This window comes from Ptychodera flava, chromosome 2 (assembly GCF_041260155.1).
Source record: "Ptychodera flava strain L36383 chromosome 2, AS_Pfla_20210202, whole genome shotgun sequence".
Lineage (NCBI taxonomy): Eukaryota > Metazoa > Hemichordata > Enteropneusta > Ptychoderidae > Ptychodera > Ptychodera flava.
This window is the reverse complement of record NC_091929.1, coordinates 1,093,823-1,114,898: the sequence shown is the minus strand read 5'-3', so window position 1 is coordinate 1,114,898 and position 21,076 is coordinate 1,093,823. Positions and strand designations below refer to the sequence as shown.

Below are 21,076 nucleotides of genomic sequence, written 5' to 3'. Positions count from 1 at the left end.
GTCGGGTAATCGGAACTGGAACAGCACATATTTTTTTTGGGCCTTACATAGGGCATGAAGCTAGCTCCATGCAAAGAGTAATCTAATTCGTTGCCCACATGTGGGGGTTGTCAACCTGATGTAATAGCCATTCCCCAGATTTCCGATAGATATCAGTGTGTGCGTAAACAAGAAAAGTAAACTCATGAATTTTAATAGATGTGGTGGGTATGGCCGATTTGGCCAAAACATGCCATACCCACCACGTCTAAATCTGTGTGGGGAAAAGCTGTCATGATGTACCCTCCTACTATTAATGTTGTACACTATTTTGATAACCTCAATAAAAAACTTGTTTAAAACAAGTCATTGACAATGACATAGTCCCCACTTGTAATAGGAGTATTAGTCTTGATGGGGCAGGGAAATTTGGTCATTCAAGAAGCATCACTGGAGTGTATATGTTGAGATCTATGGGCACATAGGTCTATGTCGTTGTTCCCAATTTAAAACACATGAGGCATGTCTAAGTTATGGTTCTAAATCGGGAAAAAAGATCAGACCTCTAGCTCTATTGGCCAGCCAAGAAATACATATGCACATAATAAATGAGGTACAAGATGTGACATCTTAAGGTCTAACATCCTATCAAAATTGAAGGGTATAGAACTTGTGGTTACTGAGTTATGCATATATATGTATAATCAAGGTCAAAGGTCATCAAGGTCACGTGACATTTTGATAAAAAAATTGCATTGCTAATTAATCCCTATATGCCAAAAATTAGACCTCTAGCTCTATTCGCTTGCCCAGAATTAGATATGTGCATAATTAATGAGGTAAAGCATGTGTTGTCATAAGGTCTTCTATCCTACTAAATATAAAGGACATAGCACTTGTGGTTACTTATTTATTGACATAAATATTTATTTTAGGTAAAAGGTCATCGAGGTCACATGACATTTTGTCAAAAAATGTCTATCCTATAGTAATCCCTATATACCAAAAATCAGACATCCAGCTCTGTTGCTTGCTAAGATTAGACAGGGTTTACATGACGCGCATTTCTGCGTCCTTTACGCATAAAACCGGACGCAGGACCCCTCAAAAACTAAACCACGCGTCCCTTGGGACGCAGCAATATCTGTTGCTGGTGTACACCTTGCGAAGCTGCTGAACACGTAAAACACATAAACCTTACCGACCCCATACTTTAATGGAATGCTCCGTAGTGCATTGGCCTCCACTGTTTGATGACCAATGGTACCCGCGAAACAAATTATATTACGGTAAAAAGTGATTTTCAAAATGTAAACTGATTCTTAATTGGTCGTTTCTTGTTTGCATCGATTAACACATTGTTTATGCATCATGGGTGGTCGTGTCAAACACCCAAAACAGGCGATCTGCGAAAGTTTTTCGCGGCCGCAGCAACCAGCACGATGTAGGTTTGGTCGAGGCCGAAACAGCAGCTACGCCATGCGATACTGATACATCAGGTCCCCCGGCCAAGTCAGCAAAATTACGAACATTCAACAGAAGTTGGCTCGATAGGTTTAAATGGCTTCGATATTCTGAAGAGCGAAACGTCATGGAATGCGATGTATGTTTGAAAGCGAATGTCACATGCCCGTTCACGGAGGTTGTTCCAATTTTCAACATTCAACTCTCACATGTCATCAGGACTCGAAAAGTCATCTCACAAGTGTTAAAATCCTAAGCTTCGGGTCGCAATTTACTACTGCTTGCAAATCTGTAGAGGACCGGCAGTTGCAGGGTAAGAGTAACGAACTCGAGGCGTACGCTGCACAATTACGTACTGTTTACCTGATCGCTAAACGTGACCTTCCGTGCGATGTATTCACTGACATCATGCATCTACAGAATCTGAACGGCTTAGACATTGAATATTACAAACGTCCTCAGATAGTTATGGAGTTTGAAGAGTGTATTCAACGTGTGATCGAGAAGTCCCTGATTGATAGTATTCATGCAAGTGACTTCATCGGTATAATGTTGGATGAGACTTGTGACATTACCGTTCATAAGAAACTTGCTATATATGTTCGATATATTCAGAATGGCGAGGCGAATGTTTCTTTCCTCGGTAACCAGCAAATTACAGATGCCACTGCTGCAGGGATCGAAACGCCTTGATTGAATTTTTGATTAGGAAGAAATCTGTGACGCGGCCGGAGACAAAATATACGGACTAGGAACAGACGGGGCGGCCGTAATGACCGGTCGTTTGAACGGGTTGGGTGCAAAATTAAAAGCCAGAAATCCCAACCTTGTTCAAGTGCATTGTGTTGCACATCGATTGAATCTTGCTGCTTCTCAAGCAGGCAGAGATATTGAATATTGCAAAGAATATCATAATTTAATCCATTCATTGTATAAATACTTCAATGACTCTAGTGTGAGATATGACAAACTTAGAGAAATTCAAACTCTGTTGAATGGGAAGGCAAAACAAATTACTGAGCCTACATCTGTTCGTTGGTTGTCGGTTGAATCAGCTGTCAAGATGATTTTCATCAGTTTTGAGCCAATTGCCTTGGCACTGGCAAGTGACAAAAAAGGGGGAAAGGCTGATGGCCTGTTGAAATTTGTCTCCAATTCATTGTTTCTGCTATTCACTGCCTTATTGATTGATGTCCTTACTGTGATTGGAATTTTGAGCCTTACATTTCAGAAAGATTCTGTCAACCTATCCCATATCAAAAAAAGTGTTCAGTCTACTAGGGAACATTGAATACAATGACTAATGATTCCACACACTGTCAGAGAAGTCTTTAATGATTTGGGTGATGTTCCTGGCAATGGTCAGAAAAACACATACAAAAACATTCAAATCACTGACAATCAGCCACTCAGACAGAGGTTCCGTAGTGTACGAGCAAATTATATCAACAAACTGCTGCATAATTTAGATAGCAGATTTCCAGATGATGAGATGAATATTCTGGAATGTTTTGATGTGATTCTCAACCCACACAGATATCCTGAAAATTTGGCCAACCTACCTGACTATGGGGTCAACCAGCTTGATCAACTGTTGAATCATTATAACAATACACCAGGTATTGATGCAATAGAGCTAGGGCACACTTTCTTGTTTACAAACACTTCACAAGATCTCATAGGGACGCACTGAATTTTGATATGTATATCAAGCTGTTGCTAACTGATTTTACAGAGGAGTATCCTGATTTTGCCATTCTTGCTAAAATTGCTCTTGTCATACCAGTGTCCTCTGCCCCATGTGAAAGGGGCTTTTCAGTACAAAATGCCATCAAACAGAGGGCACGAAATAGACTCAATCCTCAAAGGCTTAATAGACTAATGTTCATCAAACTGGTTGGCCCCATCATAGATGATTTTGACTTCATGAACACTGCTAGGTTATTTGCCGAAGGAGCTGCTGGCAGAGTGTGAACTCAAACCTACTGGACTTGCTAGGTGAATGCCATTTCAGAATATGGAATTACTTACCTTCTTGTCAATTTGCCAAATTTGAGTACTTGTTCAAATTTCACAATGTTGTGAACTTGTCATTATAAAGTTATGAGATCATTTCAATTATGAATAGTGTTCTTTGAATTGATCAATGAGGGACCTCAGTATGAACTAGAATTTTCATGTAAGAATTAATTATTAAGAAATGTGCAAGCATTTGCTTTGTTTAAAATACTAATTGAACACAGTGAAAACCATGGCATGGATAAACAATAAAATATTCTTGTGAAATAAATTGGGACCCCCATATTTTGATGTAGGACTCGCATTTTCTAACACCAGGGGTCCCAGGGACTCTCAAAAGTAAAAGTGATGTAAAACCCTGATTAGATATGTGCATAATTAATGCAGTACAGTATGTGGTGTCATAAGGTCTCCCATCATACCAAATATGAAGGGTGTAGCACTTGTGGTTACTGAGTTATGGACAAATATGTATATTTGAGGTCAAAGGTCATTGAGGTCACGTGATATTTTGTCAAAAAAGTTGTATTACTAAGTTATCCCTAAATACCAAAAATCAGACCTCTAGCTCTATTGGCTCGCTCAAAATTAGATATGCACATAATTAATGAGGTGCAATATGTGGCGTTATAAGGTGTCCCATCATGGTTACTGAGTTATGGACGAATATGTATATTTGAGGTCAAAGGTCACCGAGGTCACATGACATTTTGTCGAAATGTCTGAGATATATGCGTGAACGGATGGATGAACGGATGGACGAACGGCAGACATGACCCAATCTATAAGCCCCCTGGACTTCATCCGTGGGGACTAAAAACTGTGTCACTGCATCCTTTTTGCAATATGAATACGATGACAAACTAAATTTTTATTTTTCTTGGCCTTATACATGGGAGTCTATGGAGAACTGACTTATACATGCGAGTCTATGGAGAACTGCCTTATACATGGGAGTCTATGGAGATCTGCCTTATACATGGAAGTCTATGGAGAACTGCCTTATACATGGGAGTCTATGGAGGTGTAAACTAAAAAGTCCTCTAACACGGCCAAATTTGATTACATTGTGAAACAAATCGACGTGCATCTGTATGAGGTAGGGTACTATCCTTGTGCAAAGTTTGAAAGAAATTGACCAGGGCATGTCTGAGATATCTGCGTGAACGGATGGACGGACGGACGGACGGACATGACTCAATCTATAAGTCCCCCCGGAGGGACTAAAAATCCATCAATTGTGCTCTGATATGTTATAATAAATATGAAGTCATGACTTAAAATGACATCACTTTTGGAGTATTTTTGTTTGTTTGAAGGCTTGAGATTGTACTTGAAAGTTACAGTCAGACTGATCCAATATATATGTAAATGATTCTTGTATTGTATATTCCCCGGTGTAACACACTACAGAAGTTCCATGGTGTAATACATTGTACTAATAAACTGCCAATACGTTCAACAGCTACAAACATGCAGGGAAAATAGAAAAAATACATTCTGCCTTGTACAAATATTTCATGGATGACATGATCATGTATGTTCTTCAAATGGTACAAGATCAGGAGGGAATGGGCAGATACACTGAAATGCAAAGACTATGGTATTGACCCCTTCATGTGCTTTAACACAAAAGAAGATCTCATACGGTAAAACATGCTTTTTAAATATTTCACAATGGTTTATAAATCATATTAGTTGATCAAAGAATGATTACTTATAACAAAATCTTTTGTCATAACTTCTGTACAATTTTCAGCGATGATCAATAAATTGATAAAGATCATTTCTATGTTAAGAAAGGACATCACCGGGCTTAAATACAGCATGGTTCAGATCATCAAATATTCTAAATTTCACTTTTTCTGTATGTATATCATACACAAACTCCCATTACATTGCTGTTAAACTGTATTTTGGCATTAATAAAGCACAAATATTTTGCATCTTTCCTTTGTAAGACATGATGATACATGTTGTCTGAAATATTTAATTCTACCTGTGTCTGCCTGTGTTCATTCTGACCCTTCACGCCAACATTGGTCCATTTTATTAGATCTGTTGTTGGCCGCTTTCTCCAACTACTAAGCACACGGAATGTTTCCAGACTTTTGGCATCCTGTTGATCGGAATGTTCCAGACTTTTGGCATCCTGTTGATTAGAGTAAAAACAAAACTCATGAAAATATCCCAGCATTACTCAATGAGATTGTAGACTAATAGTGTAGAATACAACTCCGAGACAGCTATTTAAACTAAATTCTTGTACAATACTTTTTTGAGCTATCACTTGTGAGTGATTATTTTGAAGTTCTTGGCATAATTTAACTTTTCAGTCTTAGTTTTGTGAAAAGTGGAAATCAATATTTTCCCCATGGACTGAAAACAGGGATAGTGGCCAGTTTGAATTTCATATATTGGGTAATTTGTTTATCTGATACCGAAATTTGCATGATGATTCCAAATTTTTCCTCTTGATTTTCAAAGAGAATGGTTGAGCTAATTTGAGCAAAATTTTAAGTCTCTCACTTTTAAGGCATGCAAGTACTACCTTCAAGGCATACAGTCACCTGTTATCTAAATATGCCTATATATGGTCAAAGGGGCGTTCCTTGGTATTCAAAATGCCCATGTGAGGGCGCTGTTTTAAAAAGCGGCCACCCGCTTAAAATCTGTGATTGGTTAGATTTTCTCTTTCCATTGTAACTGTGGCAAAATTGGAACAGGTGACAGTATACCTTTAAGAGAAAATACAAAACTATTTTCATAGCGTCAAAACCCTCTCTGCAACATGGACTGCTACATAAATGGTATATGGAAACTTATTCCAACCCGTCAAAATTTCTTTGCTTAAAAACTGTCATTAAAGCTATAACAACAGCACTTGCCTGGCTTTCATCTCAAAGATTTTGACATATAAGATATTTTGTTCTGCTCTGATAGAACTAAAAACATTTTAGTACCTATAAATTGCAGGATCAATTATGATGTCTTGTTGCATGTACAATAAAACAGTTGACTCAGAAATTATTTTATTATTTCTAAATGTCTGTATAAAACTACCATTAACAAGTCATTGACAATGACACAGTCCCCACTTGTTAATGGGCACTTTAATTACAAGTCCTCTGAGAAGAAAGAGTCCCAAATACTGCGATACAGATGGGGCTTAATGGCCAAAAATGAGTTTTTATGGTGGTGAAAACATAAACCAATGTAAGCCGCCATACTAATTACAAAAGGTCATTAAAATGAATCAATTAGTACTTAATCGACAGGATGCTGCCAAACATTTTTGCATCCTATCCTAACACTGACAGATTATCACCAGTACCATATTTCATAAAGTTTGATGCAGTACTTTGGACATTCACCCCATGGACATTCACCCCAAAAAACAAAAATCCATTATGTAAGTGTAAACTATCTATTAATTTATATAATGATACCACTTAGTATCATTGATTTGTATTTACAACACTATGAGATCAAAATCTGTACCAAGTTTCATCAAATTTGACGCAGTATTTGTGGATATATCACTCTAATTAGGAAACTTCATTACATATGCAATTACAAATTAATTGACTTGACACTGACAAATGTCTTGTTCACTGTTAAAGCAATGTGAGCTTAACATCTGTACCAAGTTTCATGAAATTTGATGCAGTATTTCTTGACATATCAGACTAATTACGAAAATTCAATAATTGACATGATACTGCTACATGCCGTGACATAAATTGATATGCATATGTATGACATATCGGTAAGTCAATGTCCTTGTACCAACTTTGAATGATACTGGTGGAAATATGTCTGAATTATAGCTCTGTACATCCGAGGAAGCTATAGGGAATACTTTTGTCAATCATATCATCAATTTCTTCTTCTCTCTGATGCCCCATCTTTCTAAAATTGAATGCAGAGGCTACAAGTTACCATTTCTGTTTGGTGTTTTCTTTCAAAACAGACACCTTTCAGCAAAACTATGACATTCCATCAGAGCATAGGCATTACAAGAAACTTGAAAAAAACGTACAAGAACTTGAGGACAAAAGACTGCTAACTGTATACTGTTATAGTGTATCCATTCCTCAAACTGTCAAGGCTGTCAAGTTGCTGTGCAATGGTATTGACATGTGGACACTTTGAATGCACAAGAAAGAAATCTAAAACTAATAAGAGAAAAGCAAACGTCAAAGAATGACTGTTTATTTTGATCCATTTTTTATGAAAATGCATACAGTGATCGTACAGTGTGTCACACTGGGACTAGGAGTATTTATGTGGTTTGGGAAAAATTGTCCAATAAGGCAAACAGATTTTGTGTTAAATTTTCTGTGTATGTTTTTTAGCCGCTTACCCGAGTACCGTTTAGGATTTTGAGTGGACGCAATACAAAGAATTTACTTACTTTGGCCCAATGTCCTTGTACCAACTTTGAATAAAATTGGTTGTGCCTGAGTTGTGGCTCCGTACATGAAAAAATCATAACAAAATGGCCGCACAGCAGCCATATTAGATCATTCCCAAACAAAATCAATGTGGATATGCATGACATAGGTCAATGTCCTTGTACCAACTTTGAATAAAATCGGTTGAGACGTGCTTGAGTTATGGCTCAGGACATGACAAAATCATAACAAAATGGCCGCCAGGTAGCCATTATATTGCATTTCACTGTGAAACCAATAGACATGCATATTTATGACATTATAGGTCAATATCCTTGTACCAACTTTGAAAAAAATCAGTTGATACATATCCAAATCATGGCTCAGGACATGACAAAATCATAACAAAATGGCCACAAGGCAGCCATATTGCATCGGATTGTGAAACGAATTGACATGAATATTTATGATACAGGTTAATGTACTTGTATTAACTTTGAATAAAATCTGATGATACATGTTTGAGTTATGGCTAAGGACATGAAAAAATTGTAACAAAATGGCCGCAATGCAGCCATATTGGATCATATCACATTAGGGGAACGCTCCATTAACTTAGAAGTACCCGACTAACCCGAGTTGGTTATCAGAGGATTAATCTCTATGTCAACATATGCGAACAGATTATCTTTTAGTGTAAACAAAACATTAGCACTGCCGGAACTACTTTTAGCATGGCCCACGCCGGTCGCACTCAGGATTTCCGACCAGCGTTAAAAGTGCCGTCCAGCACTTGCTGTTACTTTGAGGTCATCATTTAGTTCATAAAATTGCATGAAGAGTTTACAAAAACAATGGTACTATAGAATCCCTGTCAATAAAATGCTGTTTAAACAATACCAGCGGTTAATTAACGTACACTGATTTTGCATACGAAAAGCTATTTAAGCTGGTTAAGGGTACGTTCACAAAGATCATTGCCCTTTGAACTAAAGTTTTCCTGTCACACAATATCTCTGTACGATCGAAAGGAGACAAACTGAAGATTTTTTGCTTTGTATGAATGTTTATATCCCTATAAAAGAAAGTACAGTAGCGAAAATGAGCACAACAAAACAGGAGTTTTACTAAAACGTACTCTTTCAATTTCAGTTCAGACTCAATGAGTGGCATGGTGGAAAGGTGCATGCAATGCAATGAAAGTCATGAGCAAACTTTGGTGTCAACGGATCCAGTCTTTGAATTATCAATGAACACTCACTTATTTTTCTGGTCAAAAAGCCAAAGGCTACTTGTCCATCGCAACAAGCCTCTCTGTTTGCAGCGTGTTCATTTTTCACCGGATGCCGGCTAATGTGACCGGCTACTTCCGTTTTTTGGCCGGCTACTTTTCAGCAATGTTTCGCTCTCTAGCCCCGAAATTCTGGTTTTGATAATAATATTTTGATATTTTTGTTGTCTTGCAAGCCGGAGATAACATTTCAGAAGTGCCGATGTGGCTATATGTAGTCTAAGTCTAGCAATTTACGCGGTGAACTTGTTGCTATCTAGTATCAGCCTGTAGTACCGCGATCTGCGAACGTGTACTGTACTGGGAATCGCTCTCGAGGTCAACCTTGCTTTCCCGACTACAGCCCGAATTATTCCGACGTTCACATCGGGTGTAGCTTACCATTGGCGTAACGCCCACGAATAGCCGACCATTTCCGAATAAAGCCGACGTTTGTTTCTCTCAAACGCGAAAGAGAAGAAAGTCAAACGCAGAAGAGAAAGTCGACGCTTGAGAGCTTTGGTTTTCTGCGTAAGAGTAGGACTTTGTCTTTTGACTTTGGGAGAAAGTCATATTGAATTTTCTACTCCACCCTGGGAAAGTCACTGAAATTTTCCATTGTCTTCTGGCTTTGTCACAGTCAATTACTCATGCTACCGTCCACCGGCCGGCCTCGTCAACTGCCTCTACCATTTCTCCTTTGTTATATGTAAGAGTGGCCACACTGTTACAAACGGTTTCTGCCTAGCAATTCATTGATTTCGTTCTTTTTATCGGAGATGTCACAGGATACACGCAGCTCTTGGAGTAAGGACACGTTACGTTGTTTACATGTGCATGAAAAAGCTGGACACGTGGAAAGAACGTTCCATGCTGTTCTGATCACATTTGCATAATATATGATCAATGCGCATTACTGAAGTAAAGCATCCGAAAATAGGAAACGAATGAAAATGAACGAAGAACGATATTTTGTTTCACCATATTTCTAAAACTTAGTTTAGAGCCTAAATTAAAGAAGAAACTAGATTACTTGCATTGGAAAGTGGTTAGTTCACTTTTTCCTGTCAACATAGTTCCATGTGCAAGCATATGTGTGTGCCCGTGGTATTGAGTGAGTCGTTACAGCCCTGATGTTCCTATCATAGCACCAGCTGGATAAGATAAACACAACAATGGAACATTAACACCTTTGGGGATTAAAAGCCTTCTGTGTATCACCCGAGTTGACAGGCAGCAACTCGGGTTTCAGGTACCATCCAAGTTAACGGGGCCTTCCCATTATGCAAAACAAATCAATGTGGATATGCATGACATAGGTCAATGTCCCTGTACCAACTTTGAATAAAATTGGTTGAGACGTGCCTGAGTTACGGCTCAGGACATGACAAAATCATAACAAAATGGCCACAAGGCAGCCATTTTGCATCGGATTGTGAAACAAATTGACGTGCAAATGTATGATATAGGTCAATGTCCTTGTACCAACTTTGAATAAAATCAGTTGAGATGTGCCTGAGTTATGGCTCCTTAACATGAAAAAATCGCAACAAAATGGCTGCATGGCGGCCGTATTGGATCGTATCACAAAACAAATCAATGTGGATATGCATGACATAGGTCAATGTCCTTGTACCAACTTTGAATAAAATAGGTTGAAACGTGTCTGATTTATGGCTCCGTACATGAAAAAATTGTAACAAAATGGCTGCAAGGCAGCCATATTGGATCGTATCACAAAACAAATCAATATGCATATGTATGACTTATGAAGTAATCCTTGTACCAAGTTTGAATGAAATCGCTCCAGGCATCTCTGAGATATCTGCGTGAACAGACGGATGGACTCACGCACGGACATGACTATAAGTCCCCAACAGACTGTGTCTGTGGGAACTAAGAATACTGCCAATGATATGGTGTTGCTTACATGTGATTGGAATATGTTACATACTAGTATGGGTACCAAAGATCAACAATGAATGTGTTCCTATCTGTTCAGTACAGCAAATTTCTACATTGATGTTATGACAATGATTTCTGCACAGTACAACAGGAAAAACAAGACTGACAAAAGCAAATAAGGTCTGCAACTTAGGTACTGGGGGTCAACTTTAGGAACATCAACTTCTATAGCAATGGGACAAGCAGATCCTGCATACATTAGCAAACGTCAACAAAAAAAATCAGCCAGAGAAGGCTCGACAAAAAGAAAAGTTGGGAGAGTGGGGAAAAAATAATGTACAAAGGATCAGGTAACAAACATGGGGCCCGGGGGCACCGACGTCCTTTGTACCTCCTTACTGTTTATTAATTGCCATAAATGTGAAATTTGGCAAAAAGTCAAATTGTTTTGACATAAATGAAAGTTATTTGAACTGGTTGGTTACCGCTCCAGCATAAGTTCAAGTGTGGATTCTAAGTATCAACAACCTTGATATGAACCATTGACTAAAAAACATTTGCTTGTTACACTCACCACACTTGTACTTAGTATTTGGAGTGTACACCTATCTACAATACAATGATAAAAAGTTTGGACTCTGTAGGTCAACAGTGCATCTTTAATGTATGAGACTAAATAAGCTTACCCCTAAAGTATGTATAGGCCAAAAACAATATTTAATTTTGAATTATGTAGTGCAGGGAAGGACATACAATATGGTGAAAAGCAAACTAAATATAAAAACTGAATATACAATTATATGGAAATGTTGTTTTACAGTCATGAGTATCTGGTGTGTGCCGAGAGACAAATATTAAAATTGGACAGTATCATCCTGACCACAGTTTGTCTGACTGGTTGTTTCCTTCTGATTTTTGACACGGTGATAGGTACAAAATATTGCTATTCACGATAGTTATACAACATAGCTTGCATTTTGTTCACAGTAGAACTGAGTTTTACATGTAAGATAACTTTCTCGAAAACTGTAAATTCTGGCTTCTGGCAGCTCAAAGGTCGCAATACTACATTTTTTGATATGATATGGAGTGATTTGCACACATGCAGTGACAGTCGATATATTCATAGTATGAGAGTCTACTGTACATTAAAGCATAGTGATGTTGACAACTACATGCATGCCAGTGCACGATTTCAAAGTAGCCAGGAGGAAATTCTAATGGTCTTTTAGTGGAAATATACTAGGTATTAAACGACAGTGAAACAAACAACATTAGTTATCGTGACCTTGCTAAACTGCAATCTCGGATCATGTATGATCTGATGATCATGCCAAATTACCATGTCGGATTTAGCCCTGCGTACGATGCTGTGTGTTCCGCTACAGCTATTCGCCCCGCTCACCACAGCCCTGCAAAGACCCGTACGTAGGGTCGGTGACTTAAAATCCATTTTGGGACTTGACGTAAAAAGCCAAATTACTGCCGAAATTCAGCGTTCTTGGGCCCAAGTCGTATCCCTGCCCGCCTCAGCTACTCGATCGCTTCCAAAAATGCCAGTCTTTTATTCACTTTTCGTAAATAACCGTCGATGTCGGCAACTCTCTCGCTAGCCCTGCGTACGTATGCAGTGTACGCAGTGCACTCCCTGTGTGCGTTCCTAACACACAGCATCGTACGCTGGGCTAGCGAGAGAGTTGCCGACATCGACGGTTATTAAGTAAAAGATGATGTCAAAATCAATGCACAACTGTCGAAATTACCCAAATAAGCAACAGAAAACTAAAAGTTATCGCTGTGTCGAAAGGACAGTATATCAACATAAAAAGACGCTAGTTTGTTATGACATGGAGGCCGGAGGTAGAAGGACAGAGCATTCCCTCGCTCTCACCCAGCTATTAGTACGGGCCGCCGGTGGGATTGCCTCGCTATTAAAAGCAATGGATTCGCCAGTACTGGGGAGTACGGAGGCCATCATTCTTCAGTCTATCGAAGGAGCGAATCGTGCCAAAAAAAAAAATACATGACAGCAATCAAATATACGCTAAAACCAACCTAAAACGTCAAAATTCGCAACTGACCGAGAAACATAACTTGTTATGTGCGCATGCGCATATTAAGGAAAGACCCATTTGATTTCGGGGGGGGGGGTATGCAGGAAGTGGGTATGGGAACTTTTTTTGTTAGAGAGACAGCATTTTTTTATTTCTACAGTCAGACCTGCATCAATTTTTTTTTTCAAATGGAGTAGCAGTGCAATTTTTCAAATTTAAGCCAGTGTTTCACATATCACAGGATGTTTTTATTTATTCATTTTACATTCCAACAAATGACAAACAAAATGGAAAGTCTATTATATATACAACTTTAAATTATAGAACACTTTTTTGGCAAATCAACTGTGATCAGTACTATACCTGCTTTTCTTTAAAACAGTCAATTCCTTTTAAGTTCTCAGGGGAGATGTTATCTTTTGTGGTCAGAGAAACAAGGCTCACACATTGTATTTAATTATATTTGTTGTTCCTCAATTTTCATTGTCAACTTGTAATCTTTCTAACATATTTATATTGAGAGAATAATGTATTGGTTTTAACACTAGTTTATTGACTCCTATCTTGTGTTTTAAATTTTCACGATTTAGAGAAGTCAAATAGTCCCATCTAGATATTGCCTATACCATTGAGATATTGCAACAGAAATCCTGAAACATGATTTCTTGGGTCAGAAAAGGGAAGGAAAACATCAAGTGCACCGAGGTGTACAGTAGTGAATGCTTATATCATAAGTGCTGGAAAAAAACACATAAGAATTACTTGTGGTAAAAACATTTGCATGCCTTTGGCAGCATGCCAGCAAAGAATACATGAGAATGAAGTTTCCAAAATTTTGCTCATTTCAACAGCATTGTGACAATTCCTTTTTATTTCTGTCTGTTATGAAATATTTTTTCTCAAGCCATTACAGGCTTAATTTTTGTCTTTTATTTTACCTGGTGACAATTTTTTTCCTCGAAATCCTCCATACCCCCCAGAAATCAAGTGGTTCTCCCTAAGTGAGCCCCTGACCTATACGGGCCAGTGGATTACTTCCTCAGTAGAACTGATATGCCTGCCAGTACCGGTGTTTATCGCCTACGGAGGCCATCATTCTTCAGTCGATCAAAAGGCGCCTTTCGTACCAAAAAATACACGATAGCTGCAAAAGTGCATCACTGTCAACTTCATAACTATAAAACATGTTGAAATACACAGTGAAACGTTCAAAATGTAAAAAATGTGCCCATACCGAGAAACAAGATGGCGTCCGTTTCGATTCTTCAACTCAGATTTTGTCCTACAGTTGTGCGCATGCGCAGACGGTAGCTTTAGCGAAAGTGAGGCAAAATCAAGTAAATATAAAATAAAATGGATAAAAATATTGTTTAAAAATAATGTAAGGCATGTATCACCAAATTTTGAACATTTCTGACGGTATTTCAACTATACGAACACCCATGCCAAACATCACAATAATCAAATCAGTGGTTTTGAGGAAAAGTGAAAATAGTGGTTTTCAGAAAAAAGCTAAAAAGTGACTTTAAAATGATTCAATCAAAAAAAGAAAAAAGACCGTTTGAGATACATGCCCAAGTGACCACCAGACCAAATTTCAGAAAAAGTTACTGAAGCGTTTCTGAGATACCTGCGTCCACAGCATACGGCCCACTATGTTGGCGTTTTGGGCCGCGCCATCACATTAGTACCTTGTGCCCACCGGGCACCACGTACTAAAAATTAATGTTACCTCATCAATCTTGTACACCACCCCCCTCCCCCAATATCAAATATTCCACCCCTTGGCATTGACCATAGGAATTTACATAGAGCTACAAAGGCCAGATGGCAGGAAATATTAAGTAGATGAGCTATTTACAACCTTGGGAATTTTTAAAATGATATTAGAGCTGTCATTTGAATGTAAACAGCACTTAAGTTAGTTACAGATTGTGAAATGCCTTCCACTGGGGGGGGGGGGGGTGATTATGACATTTGGAATTATGCTGGATCCAAATTTCTTATCAGTTCTTGTGTGTCTTACATGGAACAGTTGCAAAAAGTCTGCAATGGAAAATTAAACCTCAGCTTTGTCTTCTGGATCAAATTTCACAACAAATTTATACCAAATAGGACAAAATCATGTTCACAGCCTTAACCACTGTCCCACAACATATCCTGTGTTGGTATAGGTCATTTAAGGTCACAGACTGAGAACATGGTAATTTGCCAATTTTATCATAATTTCAAACATTATAAGGGTAACACTATTGCACATTAAACCCAAATTTGAGAGTTTGAGAGCAATTGGACCAGCAATTTCGGAGAAGCATCTTTATTTAAAATTAGGAAAATAACCAAAAAATTCAGCAAAAATAAAAATAAAAAGATATCTTCATGATAAGCATAAAACTGTATCAGGTCCACCAATGGTACTTGCACACTAATTTTTAGAGCAATCAAACAGCGATTCTTGATATTTATTTTTTACCATTTTCACATTTTTTAAAACTCATTTGCATAATTTGGGCAATGCAAACTTCATTTGAACAAAATACCATCTATAGCCCAGGATATATCCAAACACCAAATACCAAGCTAAAACAGGCATACTGTACATACATACATACATACATACAAACATACTAGAGATGCCACTGACTTCAGCTTATATGATTACCTCATATTGGTATACCAAATGTGAGCTAAAAATCTATGTACCAAATTTTCAAGCTAATGAACCATTATAGAATTAGAAAAAAAGATGTCATATACCAAAATTGAAGAAAGTCACCCTAAGAATTACACAAATATGCAAAGTTCACCATTATTTGCACATCTCAATGATGAAGTAATCTCTGAGACCTACAAAGCCTTCAGACAGGTGAATTTACAGGAGAATAAATTTAAAGAAAAAGGAATTACACAAAATTTAAATATGCAGGTTAAAATTTTGCTTATTTGAATGAATCTAAATTACAACATTCTAGTAATACTTGTAGGAAATGTAAAAGCAACTGGACAAGTACTTTGTGAGAAGAAGTTCTGCATACCAACAAGTTGTCAGACTATGAACACAAGAAACTTCAGTTGCCACTGGAAAGTCTCTTTTCTGATAAGCTTCACAGCATGGACAACAGAGCTACATACTTAAAAAGTGTCACATTCTTTAAAATAAGTCATCTTTGTTTTTTCATGCCAATTTTGTTGGTTTTGTCAGTTATAAAAGTCTGAATATGCCGATTCTAAAATAACAGATATTTCTATAAAACTAAACATAGCAAATAACTTTCTCTACATGGTTCCTATGTTTGAAGAATATTCATCTTTACCTTACTCTGCATATCTTCCAGTTTATCTGTGCCACATCTCTCTTTTTTTGCAGGTATACTGTATCTCCGTAGCAATTGTTGTGTCTCTCTTCTTCTCAGGTCTATGGTGGAAGTACCATCAATTGCTAAGTCCATCTGGTTGGCAGGAACCTCTTTCCACAATTTTGCCTTCCACAGTTCATATCTGCTTGCCCTTTCATTGATTTTCCTCTTTCTGTTTATTTTTTTTTCTATGGCCTGGAATTTCTCTGTAAAATCCATTCCTGAGATACCTGCCATGTCTATAATGTTGGGATGAAATTACAAACAAATAAATACATCACTACAAGAAATTTCGACTACTTTTGTTGCCGAAGATAAAATTATTACCGCAAACTTATTAACTGTCGGGACAGCCATCGATACTCCCCCCTCCACCCCGCAACTATCGTCTGATTGGTCAGAAAGTTATGATGTATGCAGATATGGGTCATTGACCGTAAATATTCATGACACTTCCATATTTGGGCACTTATGTCAGGCTAAAAATAAATAAGACTTTGACCGTTACGTTTTGTTAACCTTTCGATTGAACCACAAATTTAAAACTAGAAGGGCTTCGGAGCAGGGCAGAGAGTCGCTTGTGAATAGTACACTGCGAACGGCCCCGCCTCCAACCATGTGACTAGTGAAAACTGGCAAAGGCTATCGACGCAATGTACAGTATAACACTATATAAAACATTATAACCCGTAACTTAGACTGTGAGTTTGACCAATGTGTATTAGTTGCTTGTCATACCTGTTGGACCACGGATATGACAGCGGTGCGGAAAGACTATTGATAAAGTGTTAACTCTGGCTGGAAAGCTCCATCAAAAGCGTTGGGGAGGGAGACGATACACTGCACTGCTAGCGATTCTATGCGCTGGGAGTTTCAACTGTTGTTCACGTCACTCAGCCTGCCCAAGCATGCATCCCTCCGTGGTGGAGGGATCGTAATCGTGAATGACCAAAGATGAACGCGGGCTAAAACTTGATCAACGAAAGCTGTCAACAAAACTGGTCAACTTTTCCAGCACCTACCTTGTGCAACTTACGCTCGCCTGACTGAAGGATCAAGGACATCACTCACATGCATTTAACACACAGACAGTAAACCGCTGAGTCTATGTACTGACCTCTGCGTTTTAAAACTGGAGGCATATTGAAGCCCTCTAAGTTGCTCATTGTTGTTCATACAGACTATGTCGGATTCGCAGTTAGGGACCGAGCACAATTAACGGAGGGGGGGCGAAGAGAAAATGGGGGGGGGCACGAAAAAAAATTAGTGTTCTTGGGTCGGGCCATGAAAATTCCAGGGGAGGTAAAGGGTGATGAAATACCATCAGTCTTAAACCTCACAATGCAGTTGTTATGTGTAAAATGAGCAATTATTAGGGACGATTCAGAATTTACTTCCAGGGGGAGGGTGGAGGATTTTCTATTTTCTCGGTGATTTTTTTCCATGGCCCCCCTAGTAAATTATAGAAAAAATCTATGGCCCCCCTCATCTTTCCTGTTTTTTTTCCATGGCCCCCCCCCTAATATATACATGCATGCTTATACAGTACATTATAGACATATCTAGTCTAACAAGTTGCAGGAACTGTAGGGCCTAGTGGACATTAATCGATGATATAACAAATCATTTCAGGGTTATGTGACTATAAAAGAATGATTTGCAGGGACTGCAAGTGGCACACTTTTGGAAAGGGTAGCAATAAACATATCTGGTTGTAAATTTCTGAAGAAAAGTTAATTACTAAATATGAATACTTTTTTCGTTGTCTCACTGATACATATGATGCACACAAAGACAAGCAAAGATGTCAGTTAGAAATGGTGAACAGAAAATCAGAGGAGCAGATAATTGGCAAAGTGATATATATCTTGAAGTTTAATGGTACATCTCATTTGCAGATATCCAGATATTTCTGGAAAGTGAGATGTACATGTACATGCACACGTTCAGCATACATTTTCATTTGATGATGCTGAATATTTGCAGACTCACGGTGAAAGTTTTAAACATTAGGAATTAAAATTGGTGAAAGCCAACTTGTTTTTAATTTTCTCTTTTTTTTCTAATTTGGTTGTCATAAAACCAAGTTGCTGCCACTGAAAGCAACAATGCTGAGGAATATTTTAGAACATTTCTTGAACAAAACACCTTATCCAAAACATGAATTCACATGTTATTCTGCTCATTCCATTCACAATCCAATGTTCATATTAAAATGCAGATAACCCTGTGTAAGTCAAAATTCACATTTTGTCAGCAGTATTTTTCAAAATTGACAGAGCATTCATATTTCAAATTTTTTTTAACAAACTTTAATTTTAGAATAGTCATGATGCGCATGTTTTCAGATGACATGAAACAAACATGTTAATTTGTTTTTTTGCCTTTTCTGCCAGCCGCCACTGTGAAATCTTTGATTATACATATCAGAATGAATGGGACACAAAAGTATTAGCATCAATACACAATGTGTAAGCCTATCCACATTTCTCTTAGCCTCATACACACTGAGATCACTTCTTGGACTACAGCAAATTTCTTGTGTACACAATATTTCAACAATCCGACACCATAGCATTGGTGCAGTGCCACATGATCTTCTGGATGCACATACAGGATTATGGAAAATCAACCCTTTTGTAAATTTTTCACCATATATTTTTGACAGTAATACATAATATTTTTATTTTCAACATTAAAACCTATTCGTTGAAAAGCACCTTGAAGATGAGACGGCCATAAATTTATTTTCAAAAAGTTTATAGTAGATGTAAGCACTGTAAAAAGTTATGTAGAACATTTAAAAAATTTAGAAAGGGTAAAATTGATGAGAATGAAACAGAGAAAAAAGGAGCAGAAAAGAAGAGTAGCAGTAGCAGTAGTTTACTCAAAGGATGAAGTGGGTGTATAGTATATTTGGGGTAAAAAACCTCAATTTTTGTATTAATGATAAAAATTAATTTAAGTCGAAAACTAGACAGTATTTTCTGAAATGTAATATTTCACTTGAAAGGATAGTATTCATGTAGAAAAAAACAACTATTTTACTTGGCATTATCCATCTTCATTTTAAAATTGTAGGGGTTTAAAGACTGACACTCTAATAATTGATTAAAATCATGATCAGCAAAATTAAAATGCCTCTTATTCAAAATGCCTCTTATTAAAAATGTAAGAGCTTTATTGCCAAACAAAACCAATTGATAGTTGTTGTGTTATATAGCATTTAAAAAACATAATGTGAAATTTCAGAAAATTTAACCCAGCCGGAGTGGAGTTAAATTCTTTGGAAATTTTGAAATTGGGAGGCAAAAGAAGCCAAGAAATCGGGTGATTTGCATACATTTGCATAAATTAACACTTCTTTATCATGCAACTTTCAACTGCTTTACAAGCTACAAGGTAAACCCAACTTTAAAAAGACATTTGCTGTAATTTTTAGCATTTGTTCAATGTTCATCTCTGTGTATCAGCATTTGTTTGTTATTCTATCACTACATAGAACACCCAATGCTGTATTTAGCAACATACCAGTGTGAACATAAATGACCATTGTTATTGTTGATAAATGAATTCTAGTCTGGACTTGATCTGAGATCTCTTTTCAACAAAAACAACCCTGACTGTTCACTGTATGGTTTGTATTGACACGCTAAATACTGGACATTTCATAACGCTTCAGGGAGGAGAACAAGATACTGCAGTAGATGCATAAAACAAACCACTGTGAATATTACCGAATTTGGCAGCTAAAGGAGTTTAACTAAACATGTTGAGTTTATCTGTCACCCAGGTAGCGTCTAGCGGTGCTCTTTTGTAGAGATCAGAAATTCTGGGCAAATATGAATTGATGTTTTTTTCCTGGCCCCCCCTAAAAGATTGTGGTATTTTTGTCTGGCCCCCCCTAAATTTTCTTGGGAAAAATGGGTGGCCCCCCCTGAAAATCCTCCATCCCCCCCCCCCCCCCCCGGAAGTAATTCTGAATCGTCCCTTATTATGGAAAATTGACTTCATTTGTCAACAATAATAATGGTTGGTAATGATACAGAGGCTAGGTTGAAACTGGTTATTTCATCTCGCTATAGGAAGAACTAGAATACATAGTGGACACACGGGAAAAATACTGAAAAAAAGGAGAAAAAATGGCATTAATGGGTCTTTTATAATTAGCCCATAAAGGACTATTCCAATGGCAGACTGTTATTACAGTGGAGTAACATTGAATATCTTGGGTAGTCATAGAAAGGCAGACACTGGGTTGTGGAAAGTGCATTGAAATCACAATTGTCATGTTATACATTTTTCCCCAACATCTGAAAACATCATCCAGATACTCGGTTGAAGTAAAGCATAGACATACCGGTATATGAAATGCTAAACATGCATACCAGCAAACGTCAGACTCAAAAATAATTGTGCAGTTCAGTTCAGCAGCGTCTTCTCAGTGACAAAATTGTCCTGAAATTCTTACTCTTTGCTGTATCATACTTTGGAAATTAAAAAGATAATGCATTCATTCTATATACCATGGGTAATATGTACATGACTCCTGTGTGACCATTTGTTCGGATGACTTTTGAGTAAAGGGTTAATTTAAAACTATATTAAACTGAAGGGGGAAAGTTACATGGA

General features: G+C 37.6%; 1 protein-coding gene across 5 annotated transcripts in view; it reads right to left on the bottom strand.

Annotated features, from left to right (window-relative positions):
* The window catches only part of LOC139150975 (DNA (cytosine-5)-methyltransferase 3A-like), a 130,098-nt gene extending 112,495 nt beyond the window's left edge, over nucleotides 1-17,603 (bottom strand). For all 5 annotated transcript variants that reach the window (XM_070723468.1, XM_070723488.1, XM_070723478.1 and 2 more), the window contains exons 1-3: nucleotides 17,467-17,603; nucleotides 16,403-16,683; nucleotides 5,462-5,614 (exon numbers count right to left, since the gene is read on the bottom strand). In XM_070723468.1, coding sequence (XP_070579569.1) covers nucleotides 5,462-5,614; nucleotides 16,403-16,681 — 432 coding nt within the window. In that variant the 5' untranslated portion in view covers nucleotides 16,682-16,683; nucleotides 17,467-17,603. The remainder of the gene's footprint in view (nucleotides 1-5,461; nucleotides 5,615-16,402; nucleotides 16,684-17,466) is intronic.
* Between the last annotated feature and the right edge of the window lie 3,473 nt (nucleotides 17,604-21,076).